This window comes from Buteo buteo, chromosome 9 (genome assembly GCF_964188355.1).
Source record: "Buteo buteo chromosome 9, bButBut1.hap1.1, whole genome shotgun sequence".
In the NCBI taxonomy this organism is placed as follows: Eukaryota; Metazoa; Chordata; class Aves; order Accipitriformes; family Accipitridae; genus Buteo; species Buteo buteo.
The window spans coordinates 25625091-25640564 of record NC_134179.1 but is presented as its reverse complement, the minus strand read 5'-3'; the positions used below and the strand labels follow the sequence as shown (position 1 = coordinate 25640564).

Below are 15474 nucleotides of genomic sequence, written 5' to 3'. Positions count from 1 at the left end.
AGATATAATTTTATAGTGGTTAGTCAGTGGTGTGCAGATACCCTGAGGTGCTATGTATGTGCTGTACAATTCAATCTATTTGAATAAAGTTTTCTAAGGGTCATATGAATTATTTAATTTTAGAAATTGGTCAGGTTTTATTTCCCACAGTGTTAAAACTGCCATAAAACCTGCAGTATTCCTGGTTTTACTTTTTTATTTAACAGTGAAATTCATGGATTAAGTACTGACTTCTGCCAGTATGAAACATGATTCTTTGAAAAGGGTGCAGTTACCTACTATAGCTGATAGAGTTTCTAAAGATGGCTTCAAAACCAGTGTAACCCTTGGCCCTAATGCTGCATTTTAAATTACTTTTTTTTTTAATTAAAAAAAAAAAAGCAGAGGGTTCCATTTAGAGTTTCTGTACAGCTCTTAACCAAAAAGTGTTTTTCAGAGACTCACAGAATGCCGTGAATGATGTGCTAGCATAAAAATCTCTTGCCTTGCTCTAACGAAAGTGGGTAAGTGATCAGTTAGGCCTTTACACAAAATGAAAGAGAACAGTAAGGCCTTTCATGTAAATGAATGTATTGCATTCTGTATTTTTGTTCTGGTCACCCAGGATCTAGGGAAAATGATGTGTGACTAATGTAATGTCCCTGGGAGGGTATGGGGAAGAGGTCTGTTAGCAGGAAACCAGCAGGAGGTTACTGGTACAGTACAATAAAGGGGAGTTGTTCTCTTGTCCTGTTTTTAAATGGCAGTCCCTGAAGCTCAAGAAGAGGTGTGATAACTTGGCCTTCACCTGTTTGAGAAAGGATTGTTCTGTTTTCCATTTAAATTTGGATAGGTGGCTGTGAAACTGTCTTTTATCACTTTTAGAAATGTTTCAATGTATGCCACAAAAAGAACGTGTTCCTTGAGAGTCTTAGATGTTTTCAAGCACACCCACATAACATCTTTTCTGGGAGGAAGTATTTTCCCAGGGATTAGAACAGAGAAGTCAGTGAAACTGGCTTAGCAACTCCGCAGCTGATTTTTTTTTTTTCTCCTTTTTCCTCATTTTTTGGCATGATGTCAGCCAAATTACCTGGAAGTAGACTTTTCACAATGTTGGCACATGCCTAACTATTGAATATAATTCCTGCTTCATGAAAATCATGTTTCTTCATAAATTGTAAGACTCTTGGATAAATGGGTATGACAAAGGTGCTGTTCTTGAGAGCCTGTGACTGATGCCCACCCTTACCAAAATAGTAATATGAATGATTATGTGAGGTTGCAAATATGCAAAAATGAAATTAACATATGAATAAACCAGGAGTTTAGCCCTGTTGTTCTAGAACATGTTTTTTAATAGCATGCAAACATCAGCTGTAACAAGACAATGGTATCCCTGGCACCAGGGTATTAAAAAGGCTGCAAAACAAGTGCATGTGTGTGTGTATCTATATATATCTGTCTAACTGAAATGCCTTGTGTTTGCTTTTCCTGAACCTTGTATCCCTAAAACTGGTGGGGAGAAAAAACAAACAAACATTACCAATTGTTTTGTTCTTTGTTCTGATTGGATTTTTGTGCTTCCTAATAATACTCAATACAATGTTGCATAGCTAGGATAAGCTGCCTGGAGCCTGTCAGGGCAGAGCAGTGCAAGATAACATAGGCTTATTTCCTGTTATATGTGGTTTTATAGCTATTTAGTTGGACCTCTTCCAAATGCTGCAGTAATGCCAAACTCATACATTTTTACAGGGAGTGACACTTCAACAGGAGGCAGTTACTTTGATATTTGAAAGCTTAAGTTTAGTTTTTTTCTTTTATCTGATTTTTGAGGTCAACCAAGCAGCAGAGGCGTTCTAGAAATTACTAGTAGAGAGTTTCAGTCACAAGGAGATGTTGGTATAAAGGTTACAGTTCGTGGCTGTACTTTGCTTGTTTTAGTTCACCAGTTTTTATTTCATCCTAATTCTCCCTGGTTTGAGTTTTAACAGCTTTGGAGAAAAGCTGCAGGTCAGGTTTCAAATGGCCATTTATTCAATTTTTTTAAAATTTCGCTTCTTGCTGAATCTGAGGAAGTTTAATGTGCATGCATTATACATGTGGTTTACAACCAATTGCAGTAACACCTCGACACAGTGCTCACCTTTCAGTTCAGGCTGCTTGCTTGCACCAGGTTGGGGTGATGGGTAGCCTGGGGAGCTGCCGGGGTGTGAGACCACGGTGCAGCTGCTGGCCTGAGCGGAGGAGGGATTGCAAGGCCATGGGAACCGTTCTGCTGGGCGGCTGACTCGCAGGCATCAGTGATTAAGCAACAGGGTTAATGTTGTATGGCTGGGGACTCTTAACAGTGTTTTCCTTTTCTGAGTGACCCTGGATGAGGCATGCCAGAGGCGTCGGCAAGCTTGGAGCCTCCATATAGGTACTGCTAGAAGACTATAGATCCCATAGGATATGTTTAGCTATTTGTCTCTTTCCCTGTGGAAATAGGGGGAAATATTTTTGATACTCCTCACGCAGCTGGCAGATGATTCAGGGGCAGTTTGATTTTTGGTATCCAAGTATGTAAAAATGCTATGTAGTAACCTTCAGTAAATATTTCATTATGATGGCAACTGTGGCATGTATTTATGATACATCACTATCTTTTGCTCATTCTTTCATTTTTTGAATTCTTTGACTAATATATTTGGCACATAGTTTCCTTGGAAAAAAGTTAGAACTTTTTTTCCTATGTGAATATGATGAAAGGACCATATAGAGTGTATGCTGACTTTTTTTTATTTTTTTTTTTAACAACCATTTAGGATGTGGCATGGCTGCAATAGAATGTTATTGCTGGGCAGATAAAGAAAGAATATATTTCCAAAGAAAATGAAGTATTTAAAAGAGTAGACCCAGTCTCCGTGCTTCAGTTCATTTGAGGTGCGAGGCTTGCTTATGTTCCTTCTCAAATCAGTAGAAAGGCTGTCATTTATGTGAGTGGGACTTGAAGTAAACCCAAACTGAGTCTGTATTCATTAAAACATCAGCACATATTGATTTACGGTGTGTTTGGGGGATGGAGGGAATAGATTTCATAACTTGGTTTAGGATTTTGCCATCTGCTACGTGTAACACCATGTGCAGTCGGAGAATTACCTCTAAGAAAAATCTCATCAGAAGAATTGAAATAAGAGCAGATATTTCTCAAAAGAACTAGTAGGAGAAATGCAAAAAAGCTGATCTTAATTAAAGGAGAGTCAGCAGGAAGAACAGTTCCTACTTATGAGTGATACTGCTATTTTTATTACCTCAGATGATTTTATTTATTAAAAAAAAAAGAAGAGTTACATTGGATGCTGACATGAAGCTTAGGCAAGTAGATGGGATTCTGCTAGATTCTCCCACCGAGTAAAACATCATGGTTTTATTTTGGGAGATTTTTGTTTTCTTTGACACTTCTTGTCTTTGAAGGCAGCTTTCTTCTGTTTGTGGATATTTGACTGTTAAATGATTCCAACAGAGCAGTGTTCGTGAAGAGCCTCAGGGAATCAAGAGGACTGCACACCATTGGCTCCCTGGGATTTTGCAGATTTTCTCCTTCCTTTTGAAGTAAAATTCAAGATCTGAGAATTAATTGGGCAGAACTCAAATGCTCATTTGCATAGTACCATGTCATCTTAATCTGTACAACTTTCAGAGAAAAATCTTCTGTACTATGTCAGATGTATTTGCGGGGGAGAGAATAGTGTTTACCTTATTGCATGATGTTCTTTCTAAGAAGACATGGTCTCCAAATTGAAGTCCCAAAAAGATGTCCCTTTTACAAGTAACAGTTCTGTATTAGAGGAGGATATTGAAAGAAGGGCTGTTTTATATTCTTACTGTGATCATTAAAATATAACTATATGCTGTGTATTTTTATTATCTCTTTAATGCATCTTTATTATCTACTTAAATACAAGTAGGTGCTATATTAATTTCTTTTCAGAAGCTGAAAAAGGATATCAAACAGGAAAGATGTGCTTAATGTTCCCGTGTCCAGTAGGTCTAGCTAGGAGCAGCATAATCTTAAATTCTGTAACTGTAGAGCCGTTAAGACAATCTTATTGCTGTATTTAAACTGAAATTACACACACTCTGGAACTGTTTAATTTTGCACAGTAAGTGAGGAAGGGACATTAGAAAAATATAAACCAATTAAAACATTTGCAAAAATGAATTACAGGTTTTGTCACTTTGTGGTAAGCATTTAAGTATGTGTAGCTGGCTCCAGCCAGTACTTCTGCCTTCTGATTAGTCTGACGGATTTGATGAAATGGGCTATGGCACAGATAGTCTTTCAGAAGGTGGCCTTATGTTGCCAGGTACTGAGTGTGCTGACCCAAAGCCTTGGAAGTTATGTATGTTCTTATCTCTTAGATATAACTAGTTCAGCTGACCTGAAAGCTCAGGCCAAGTTTACCTTATCTAATACCCTGAGTTCTTGTGCATCAGGCTGAACCGTAGTAACTCTCTGCATGCACACTCATGGCCTGTCCCAGCCCCTGATGTTTTCAGTAATGCCTTTCAGCTTACAACTCGGGTCACCTGTAGTCACTTTGTAACTTTCACTAGTGTAGTTTGAGCTTTCGAACCTTAAATAATGAGGGATTTATAAAGAAAGAGGGTTGGAAAATGAAACTTCCAGCACCTGTTGTTGATTGGGGGGGGGGGGTGTCTATTCCTACCCACTTTTGAAGACCCTTTATGCCACTCACGTTTTTTTAGAGGGTGTTGATGTAACTGAGGATATTGCAATTGGATTTAAGGTGTTACTTCTTCAAGAATTGCCCATTTTTCTTGAGTGGCTTGATTATGTTACTTTCATTGTACATGGTATGGCAAGTCAGAGGAATGGATCAAAGGAAAATAGCAATTTTGTCTTGGGTGCTCAACAAACTTAGAATATAGAGTGAAGTTAATTAGGGTTAGGAAAGAATATCAGACTTCATGAAATCAGAGTTGGGATGGAGTTTTACAGGGCAGATTTTAATAGGATAAGTGGAATGTATTTAAACTTCCAAGTGGAATAATGTGCACTAAGTCAAAATGTAAAGCAATGTGTGAGCAGATAGGAAGTGTGTGTCAAAGACCATCTGATCCTTTCTGACTTAAGTTAGTGTAGCTTATATTTTGACAAAGAAGGGTGAGAAAGGAAGTAAAAGTGGCTGAGGCAGAGGTTGCATAGCCTGGGAATGAGGAAAGAAGCAAGTCATGCACTCTGTTTTGGGGAAGAAGGTTTAGAGCTGTCTGACACTGGAGCAGCTCCTCAGCTGCAGCCCCCACAGCCTGGTCCTCTTGCGATCCCATCCCAATCATTTCCTAAATGCAGCTGGGGTTGGACTCTTTGTAATTAGAATTTGTGATGGTGACAAAATATGTTTCTCCATAGTGGGAGACCATAGACTTCATTACACAAGAGCAGTCTTGTCGTCACTGTTATCGTTCTTCCACCACCACCTTTAATAAATAATATATTATCTTTTGATTCCTTTTTTTTTTGTTATCAGAGCTACTGTATATCTGCCTTTGTCAGGTTCAGCTGTTAAATATCTAATGTATTCTTTAGCTAGTAAAGTGAAACTGAGGTCAATATTTCTTGTATTTCTTAACTTTGCTGCATGTGGGTTTTTTCTGGTGAGGGTTTTTTTTTGGTTGTGGGGGCCTTGTTTTGTTTTGTTTTTTGTTGTTGTTGTTTTTTGTTAAAGCCTATATCCAAAGGAAATAAAACTTAAGAGCTTGTACTTTTTTTTTCATCCTCCACCCTCTTTCCGTATCTGCCTGTTTGTCTGTCTGATGAATTTCAGCCAAATTTGAGAGGTTTCAGAGATACAGAGCTCCCCACAAAACGTAACTGTCTAGGTTAAGTTAACAACCAATTTAACGCCCTGGCTGAGGGAAAGGCTACTGTATTCCCATGGTACTTACCACCAAGGATCAAGGTGAGATTCTACCTTGAGACAATTCCCTGAGAACCCTGGGGGCCCTCTGAACCAAGTTGATCTTACTTTCTTCTGTTTTCTTCCCACACAGTGGTTTCTCCTGTCTTTTACTGTTAAGTTCTTCCTAGTCCACTGCTTTCAAAGGCTACTGGGTCTGCATGTCTTCCATAGCAGGCTCTGTAATATAACCAGCTTTCCCCCCCGCCCTGCCCAGGTACCAGGAAAAATGCATGTAAGCTAATTTTTGCTGGCTTTCTTGTTCCACCAAAATACATACCTACTTCCTCCAGAAGGTGCACTTGGGATCAGTTTATAAGAGCTCCTGCTCAGTGATGGACTCAGGCACTTGGCCTCTGCAGGAAGAGTAGTTTTCCTGCTTGTAGGATTATTTGTGAAGACTCCAGTACTGTCTCTGTAGGTGGCCTGACCATCATGCCAGGATAAACTTTGGGTTCTGTGGATTTCAAAAGCTGGAAACATCCTTTTTCAGAGCTGATTTTTAATTACGACTTGAGCTTTGGGAACAGTGTGCCAGAGGTCTGAGAAGGCCTTCCTGCAAGCAGTCTTGAATTTATTTTTAATGCACTGAATAAACATTAGGAAGTAAAATGCTTGCCCCAGGATATCTGTAGCTACTTCACCCTTTCTCTTGGCTCTGACTTCCCAAACTTTTTCTCCTTTATTTAAAAAAGGAAATTTGGAGAATAGTCTGCCTATGCTTAATAGTGGTTCCTGTGCCAGTCACTGACTGCCCTTGTCCTGTAATTGCAGAAACCAGTTCCAGCAAATTCATAATTTCCTCTCTGCTTTTGACTGTGGGGCTTTTTAGGTTTTAACAGGGTCAAAGGTTCACCCATTCACTCTTAAAAGTGTGTGATCACCTTACATGGTAGCATATTTTTGAGTAGAAGTGTCTATTCAGTTCTCCATCATAAAGATGAGCAGTTTGGGTTCTAGAATCACACTTCTTAATTGCTTCTTAAAAATGTCATACATATCCCAGTTCTCAAATTTCCTTTGGAATTGCTACAGTCATGCACAGAAAAATGTCTTAGCTATTCAGCTGTAACATTTTGCAGTTGTTGGGGGCAGAAGACTAAATTCATCCTTGTGCAAGTGTGTGTATGCAATAATCTCCAACCAAATTCTGGGTTAGTTGAGCTCAGTGGACCTAATGTAATTGCCTGCATCAATTACTTTTAAATTTTACAGTTTGTCTATATCCCTCAGAAGTGTGGGTGGGATTGCCTTTATAGTGAGGTCTTATAGTGTCATAGCATAATAGGTGTAATTAAAAAAAAAAAAAATTCTTGCACTCTTCATAGCCAATCTCTGATCCGTACCCAAACATATGTTTACTGATATAACTGTACACATACATTCATACAGACTAGAGCACCTCAATCCTTCCATGTTTTTAAAATCTAATAATGCATGTTAAAATGCATGTTTTAAGCACACAGCTGGTACTGTGCATTTGAAAACTATTCAGTCGCTGCTCTCTCAATGCACGGAGCTCCGCTTGCCAGGGAAGACTCCAAAGTGATGTCCTCATTGCTGTATTGACTTCTGGGAAAGCAGAAGAAGCTGACCAGAAGGTAATTAACCTTGGAAGTAATTTAGGGGCACCAAAATGATGGGTCTCAAGAATTGCTTCCTTAAGGCTTTTCTTGCTGGGCTGCTGGCCACTTCAGTAGTGGAGTCAGCTTTGAGAGCCAAATGGCAGAACTCCTCCTGATTTTGATGGTGTGCTGTCTCATAGTTAAGACCCTTCAGAACCACAAATATTCAGCAGACTTTCTATGTGCATAAATCCGTACTCACTCGCATGCCGCAGGCACCAGACATCTTGCCTCCTGCTTTCCTGGAAGACAAACTTAAATGATTATTTTTTTTTGGTGAAGTATCTGTCATACATTGATATATAGAAATCAATACAGTTTAGCAATGCTAAGGTGTTCCATAAATGGTTATTCTGAAACACGTACAGTTTTAAGTCCCACTGGCCAAGAAAGTTTGCTACATAGCAGGGAATCTAATTTGTCTTTTTTATGCTAAACTGTTTGGGTGATTTTGCAGTTCATATGAGGATTAGTTTTTCTCTACAGTTTTCCTGTTGTGAGGCAACTAGCTTGTGTTATTGTTTTCAACATTTGTGAGCCTAAATATACTAAATTGCAGAGTGCTTGCTCTTTTCTGAACATCAGTCAGCTTGAAAAGAGTATGTCAGCTTCACTTTAGTCTGCCTGCCACTTTGGGGTGACTAGAGTGTGCCCTCAGAATTGTTTTGCCATTGAGCTAATGACTATTTTAAGGTCAACACGATGATTCTAAAAAGACTCGTCTTAGAGGAGGAAGTTCAGAAATCTGAAAGAATACATTTCAGGTGTATTTCATACTGAATTTATGTAACCCTGGAGCTTCATAGGTAAAATCTTGGTTTTGCTGAAATAAGCAGCAGATCTCTCTTTGACTTTAACAGGTGAAATTCTGCAGGTAGCATATGCAGTTGTTTTATGCTTAGGCTTGTCAAACCATAACTGCCCTAAATATTGCACCTTGTTTCCTTACAGATGTGCACTGGTAACTACATATTTGTTCCTTATATGATAACTCCACATAACAAGGTGTACTGCTGTGATAGCAGTTTTATGAAGGGACTAACAGAACTAATGCAGCCCAGTTTTGAGTCGCTGCTTGGGCCTATATGCTTACCTCTGGTGGATCGATTTGTTCAGCTCTTGAAGGTGGCACAGGCCAGTTCAAGGTGAGTTGTCTTTTTGTACCCCTGTCTAAAACTCATATATTCCTGCTGGCAATATAAATGTCAGACTCTTGCTTCAGGATGATGTGATGCTTTGCCTTCCGTTGAGACAAATTAATAATGAATGCCTTACCTTGACCAAATCTCTCCATTGACACTGCTCTGTCAATAATTGTTCCACATATACACTGTGGGAGAGCTGCAAGGCCAGAAAAACAAATGCAAGGGACCTGTCCCAAATTGCTGACGTGAAGTTGTTCATCTCCAGCCAGTATTTCCGGGAATCCATTCTGAACGACATCAGGAAGGCCCGTAACCTCTACACAGGCAAAGAGCTTGCAGCAGAGCTGGCAAGGATTCGACAGCGAGTGGATAATGTTGAAGTCTTGTCTGCTGACATTGTAATAAACTTGCTGCTCTCCTACAGAGACATCCAGGTATGAATCCTATGCTCTAAGATCAGTAAAACATAATAAATTAAATTACATTCTCAGTGAAATTTTTAGTGTATTTTGCACATATTTGCTAACAAACTGTACAAATAATGCACACTAGTAAAAATCTTTTACAGTATCTTCACTGATGCTTTTTACTTTTTTTTTGTAGTTAGACTGTTCACAGGAGGTAAGCGCTGTTATTTTATAACAGCATCTAAAAAGTATACAACATAGAATAACTCTTCTCCATCTCAGCATTACTATGTGACAAACAGTCTGTAGTGTCTCCTACTTAAAGGCTATGGTAGCATTCTGCTATTGATACGTGTATGTATACTTTGTCACCATGCTTGTGACATTTCTCGTGGAGACATAACACATTCATGTGCATTTCGGCTTCTGGAACGGTGCAAGTAATTGCTTACTTTGTTACACATAATTTCAACTGTTGTTCCTTAAACATTTTGAAGTGGTTTGGTTTCAATTTTGGTTTTGTTTGTTTGGTTTTTAAATATGTCAGAGAGTAAGCTACTTTAAAAACTGTGGTATTGAAAGATTATTTTATTGTGTTTTTGTGGCTCATGCCTACTTCAGAGTTTTGGGATGCCTTAATTCAGAAGCAGTTAGCATTGTAATGTCTGTACAATATGAACTCTGATATGCATTCAGCCCCTGAAGCTAACTTTAATCGTGACATAGATGTACTAAAATTTCCACAGGTCCATGTTGAAGCAGTACAGGAGACCAAATTGTGTGTCCCTGCTAAATACTGTGCATATTCACATTTCTGATGAGTGCCAGGCTGTTTACAGTTTGAGACTGAAGAAACTAAAATCTATAAAACTTAAAATGAACTGAAAATACTTCTTAGTATGAAATAAGAGGTGCTTAGTTCAAAGAGGAGTTTATATAGGTATACCTCAGTAGAGCTACATAAAACTTCATTATTCCCTTCTTTTGAAAGGATTATGATTCCATTGTGAAACTGGTGAAAACTTTAGAAAAACTGCCTACTTTTGACTTGGCTTCCCACCACCATGTGAGGTTTCATTATGCGTTTGCGCTGAACAGGTAAGAATCCTCCCTTTCTTCTGCTGTTGAACAGTAAATCAGAACTGCAGACTTCTCACAGGATTGGTAGTCCCGGATGAAGTTCCATACTGGAATCTTCATACGCACATCTAGGGGTTTTCAGTGAAGCAACTCTGGGGACTCTGAGCTTAGTGATCAATCTAAGCTTTCTTTCTCTTGTGCTGTCAAATTCCATTCCTTTTCCTTAAATGTGTTTGATTTGTCTTTCCATAGGTTTGCATTGTTTTTTCATTTCGGTACCTAAATCAGAGCAAATAAATACCTAGCAGTATTTTACCTCTATAAAATACACTTTTAACATTGCTGTATGAGTGGCAGTGCTGCAGCATTTGTGCTAACTTAGACATCATGTTATTCATGTCTGAGTTCTGGTAGTGTCAGGAGACAGGAGGAGAACTTTCATCAAGTGTCCATCAGAAGATTTTATTATAATAATAATAAACAACTAATTTTCATGTTCTCTGATAACATGCACAAAATGTACCACATGGAGCAGCATGCACTACTTTCTTGGGTTAAATGAGAGCCAAGCCTAGATTTTTCTTTTTCTAGGATACTGGCAATTGGGCAAGGCACTAAAGGGGGAGTTTTTTAGAGGAAACTACAGAGGTTTTCTGCTTCCTTGCTGTTATCACAATGAACATTTTGCTATTGACATTTAGAGGAGTAGACCAGGTGTCAGCATTGAAATTCTCAAATATAGAAAATGTCTACAGATCTTTCTGCTTCTCACGGATTTGAATATTGTAATTCAGGTTTGCTGAAGAGCCTCAAAACTGCATGTCATGTCAAAGTGATGTCAAAATATGTCACAAGTAATTAGCTGAAAAACTAAACAAAAACAGCTATCTGGCATTGTTTTGTCTGAATAAAATGTCCAGATCCTTTCTTGTTCCTTTGTACCAAGTATATGAAGGTATAAATATTGTGCCCTTTTTGTTCCTGCTTTGCCATAAATATGTGGAGCTTTGCAGATTAAATAATCCAGCATGTGTCTACCGCTTCTACGTAGCCTTCACAAAAGTCACTAGGTGCACCTGCACCTTGGATTTTTAAGAAGTTATTTAGACCTTAGGGTCACCATTTTCTAAAACAAAATCACCTTTGAAAACAGGACTGGACTAGTTCACTGGGGCACTAAAAAATCTGCAGAACTGCAGTACAATCTTTTCAGGCAGATTCTTATACTTCATTGGTTCTGTTGAGATTTCTTGCAGACTGAAATGTCTGTTTTTATAGATGTGACTATTAAGATGTAGCCTTTGAGGGTATCTTCATACAAAAGGTCTACACAGTACCTCCAAAGGAGTTCAGATTTTCCTCTCCCTCCCTTCTCCAGATTGTACATTCCACTGGAATCCATGACAGCCATGAAAATGTTTATGCTTTGCTGTATGCTAGGAAGGAATTATTTGGGTTAATTGTAGCTTTCTCCTTATTGGGAATATAGTGGATGTTTCCTGAGCTAAGGTTGGTCTGGAATACTCTGCACATCTGAATGTTTGTTGTGGAAGAAGCTGTCCTTCTTGCTTCTAATCCAGGTCACGAGTACGGAAGGATGGAGCGGCTCAATTAGTCAGGATTAGTCTGACCTAAATCAAGAAAGTGTGTGAGGGCATTGATGATGGAAGAGGAAGCAGAAAAAAAAGTGGGGACCTCTGTCTCTGGAGAACAGCAAAGTGTAATTGCTCGTATTACAAAACACTGTTGTGTCTTACTGGTTTTGTTCTCATTAAGTTCAGGTAGCTATTGGTTTGATCTGGATTAGTGATAGTTGATACAAGATGTGGAGGAGTTATCCACCTGAAACACCATTCTGAAAATTGCCCTTCTGTAATGAAAGTCAGCCGAAAAACAAAGAAGCTGCAGACTTACCCTTGTTCCTTTACGTAAGTGGTCAATATGAGAAGAGAAAACAAAAGGAAGCAAACCTTCAACAACTGGCAAGTGATCAGTTGGCAGGGGAGCTAAGTAACACAGACCTGAAGGAGACTGTTACTTGCTCAGCCAGGAGCACTTGATTTCTCTCCCTGGGGCCTGGGATTGTCCTTCTCAAATGAGTACACCAGCCTTGCTGTGCCACTCTAGAAGTACTTGGGGAGCCTAATGCAGCTCTGTGGTCTGAGGGGACTTTTCCTAATTTGTTAGAATCTGACTGGTCTGAAGGTTGGGAAGAGGCAGCACTGGGTTTCATTTGTCTTTCTCATCAGGCTGAGACAACAATAGAGGTTGGCCCAGCATGTAGACTTGCATGCTCTGGGGTTTTTTTGCTCAGGAAAGCATTTTATACTGTCTGCTCAAGCAAGTGCTTTTGCTCTGTTTTCTTAATTATTTTTGTTATGATGTAAGTACTCATTCATCCTTTGTTACCTATTCTGCTTGATTTAAACCTTTTCTTCCACATCACTCCCTTCTGGAGCTGCATACATGAGCTCAGAGCTCTCAAGCTCAGGTATCACTTAGAGTACACATGCTCTGATCTCTCAGGTTTGACATTGACACTACCTGTGCAGATGCATCAAAACTTTGATATGTTCTTGTAGAGGGGGAAGAAAAAATCCACTACTGAACTTCTGATCAAATAGTATCTGCTTTAAGAAGGCTGTGGCTTTTGATGTGTTTTTTTTCTTTTTCTTTCTGAGGTAGCTTTCTCTTGCAAACTTCTTCAGTGCAAAGCTTGCAAGACAGATACAAAACCACTTTTAAATATTCTCCTCAATTCAAATTGTAGCCACTGAAATATTACAAGCAATTTCTCCAAAAGAATATAATACTCTTTCCAAACCACCAAAGAATAGTTTTTGCTGAGAAAGGAGTCATTTGCTTGTTCAGTACACAAATATGTAAAAAATTCTAAACTCTTGATACTGAACGATGTATGTATCTAAACTGTGAGTCACCAGGAAGTGTCTAATACTTGCAGTTACGTGGTTTATTTGTCTTAAGTACTCCTGTTAATATTATAAGCTTCACTTCCTAACCTTCCCTATTATGGGAATTCAGTCTGGTTTACACATTTTGGGTTTTTTGCTTCACATTCATGATCAAAATGTGTGTGTATATACATACATATATAGATATATAAAACCCCACAAACACAAGATGGAATCTTTTTTTCCTTTAAAGCATGAATTACTATGAAAGAAATATTAGATATGAAACCTGAGGTTTGTATATTTCTATTTTGTAAGAAAGTAACAAGTGATCTTTCTAAGAATTTCTTTTGAGTCTCTTGTTGCTGTTGTTAGTGCTTTGCTCTAGCTGATGCTTCATGAGAGAGAGAAAACATGTTTTGGGGCTTTTATAAACGTGTCCCATGATATTAAGAAAAGGGGAAAAAAAAAAGAGAAAGGAAGGGGGAGAAAAAAGTGTGGATATATAATATAATCCATTATGTCTAGAGGCACTTTTTACGTGGATAAAATCATACATATATATTCAAACATGGTCATGAAAAACTTTCTTGTTAACTTTATTGGGTTTTTTAATAAAAATTTTTATTTTTTTAATAGGCGAAATCTGCCTGGAGACAGACAGAAAGCTCTAGAAATTATGATTCCCCTGGTAGAACAGGAAGACCAAGTAGCTTCAGATATGTACTGCCTGGTTGGTCGAATTTACAAGGACATGTTTTTGGAATCTGGGTTCACAGATACAGAAAGCAGGGACAAAGGGACGTTCTGGTGAGTACTGTTTTCCTGGTCTATGTCCTTTTGTTAGCTTTGGAAAAATATTCCTTAAACAAGAATGTATTTCAACTGTTTTTCATTCAAAAAATTTGGCATCCTTAAGGGATACACTGAATCTTCTAATCTTCTTTGCTTATTTGTTAAGAATGAGAGATTTATGTTGTTCAGAGATCTGGTTCCACAAAGTTCTTGAAGTGCCTCAGAGACTTGGAAGTTTAGGTAGCTCTGATCAGAGTGTATTTTCCTTCTTTTTCCCAAATATGAAGTCTCCTGTTTACTATATTATTCTTAGGAATCTGAGCCAGACAATAATCAGCTGTGAATCAATTGGCATATCTGCAATCTGATAGACACTAGCTAGCTAGGCTTAAAAGTGCTGAGGTTTAACTCTGCACTGATGCTTAGGATGTACCATTCTGTCTTTTTTTTTTTTTTTTTGCTTCCATGCTCACAAGTAATATGACTCTTACAAGCTCATGCTGGCAAAAGTTTTATCACCCCATCATCACCGTATATTATATGCATATTACAGTGGACTACAGTCCCATCAATAGTCAAAGTAGCACACAATAGGCTAGACAAATTCTTATCTTAATTTTAGAGGCAAGTATCATGTTTTTTATTGCTTTTGAAATGCACTAAACCACTGTTATGTGGAATAAGTTAACAAATGGAGGCACTGGATGCCATCCTAGACTTCTGTGAGGATGAGCTCCTTTTCTCCATTATGATTCAGATGAGGGAACAGGCAATCTGTGTTTATGTATCCTGCACATCAGATTCTAGTTCTGGTCTTGTGCTCATCAGCTGCCTGTTGAAGTAAATGCTTAGAATGGAAAGTTTTCTTCTCCCTTCGTCATTTATCACTTGTTTTCAGTAAACTTCAGATTAGAGCTCTCTTTGGTAAGAGATAAGATATAATTGTTTACCATTTGTGACCTCAGAGTACGAGTACAGTTTAGAATTGCTGGTCATGCTTCACAGTTTTGCAATGCTTATTGGACTTTTTTTAAAGATGTTGCAATAACAGGAATGCAGCATATTGTTGTCGTCCCCATCTTCATAATTTTAAATTAAAGAAAAATTTTATTTCCTCTAAGGCAAAGCCCATAACAAACTTTCAAGATTCTCTTTAAAAAAAAATAAAATAATATTTTGCTCATGTCATGAACTAATGTAAAAAGAAAACTGTAGTCCTGTATGCAAATACTACGCATTTTCACAGGCTAAATAGAATAAATAGAAATTACTTTTGGTATTGTACATCTTGCTTTTTCCTCATTCATAGTGCCTTATGAATAGATAAAACTTTGACATTTTCAAACACAATTGAACTAAGAACGATTATATGTATAATAGTGGTAATTACTTCTAGGATATTTCACATAGAACACACTTTTAGTTGGTGCATCTTAGCAGTCATGATATTCAGACATTTGATGAGGGGAAGTGATTGCAGTCAGGCATACTAGTTTGGGAAAGGACAGCAGGCTGGCAGCTCCTGCAGCGGGGTAGGATGCTGACCAGCCAGCCCATGAATAATC

General features: G+C 38.3%; 1 protein-coding gene across 2 annotated transcripts in view; it reads left to right on the top strand.

The window, feature by feature from the left end:
* The window catches only part of MAP3K5 (mitogen-activated protein kinase kinase kinase 5), a 107641-nt gene that overhangs the window by 35279 nt on the left and 56888 nt on the right, over positions 1-15474 (top strand). For both annotated transcript variants that reach the window (XM_075035798.1, XM_075035799.1), the window contains 4 exons: positions 8522-8715; positions 8981-9149; positions 10114-10220; positions 13754-13924. In XM_075035798.1, coding sequence (XP_074891899.1) covers positions 8522-8715; positions 8981-9149; positions 10114-10220; positions 13754-13924 — 641 coding nt within the window. The remainder of the gene's footprint in view (positions 1-8521; positions 8716-8980; positions 9150-10113; positions 10221-13753; positions 13925-15474) is intronic.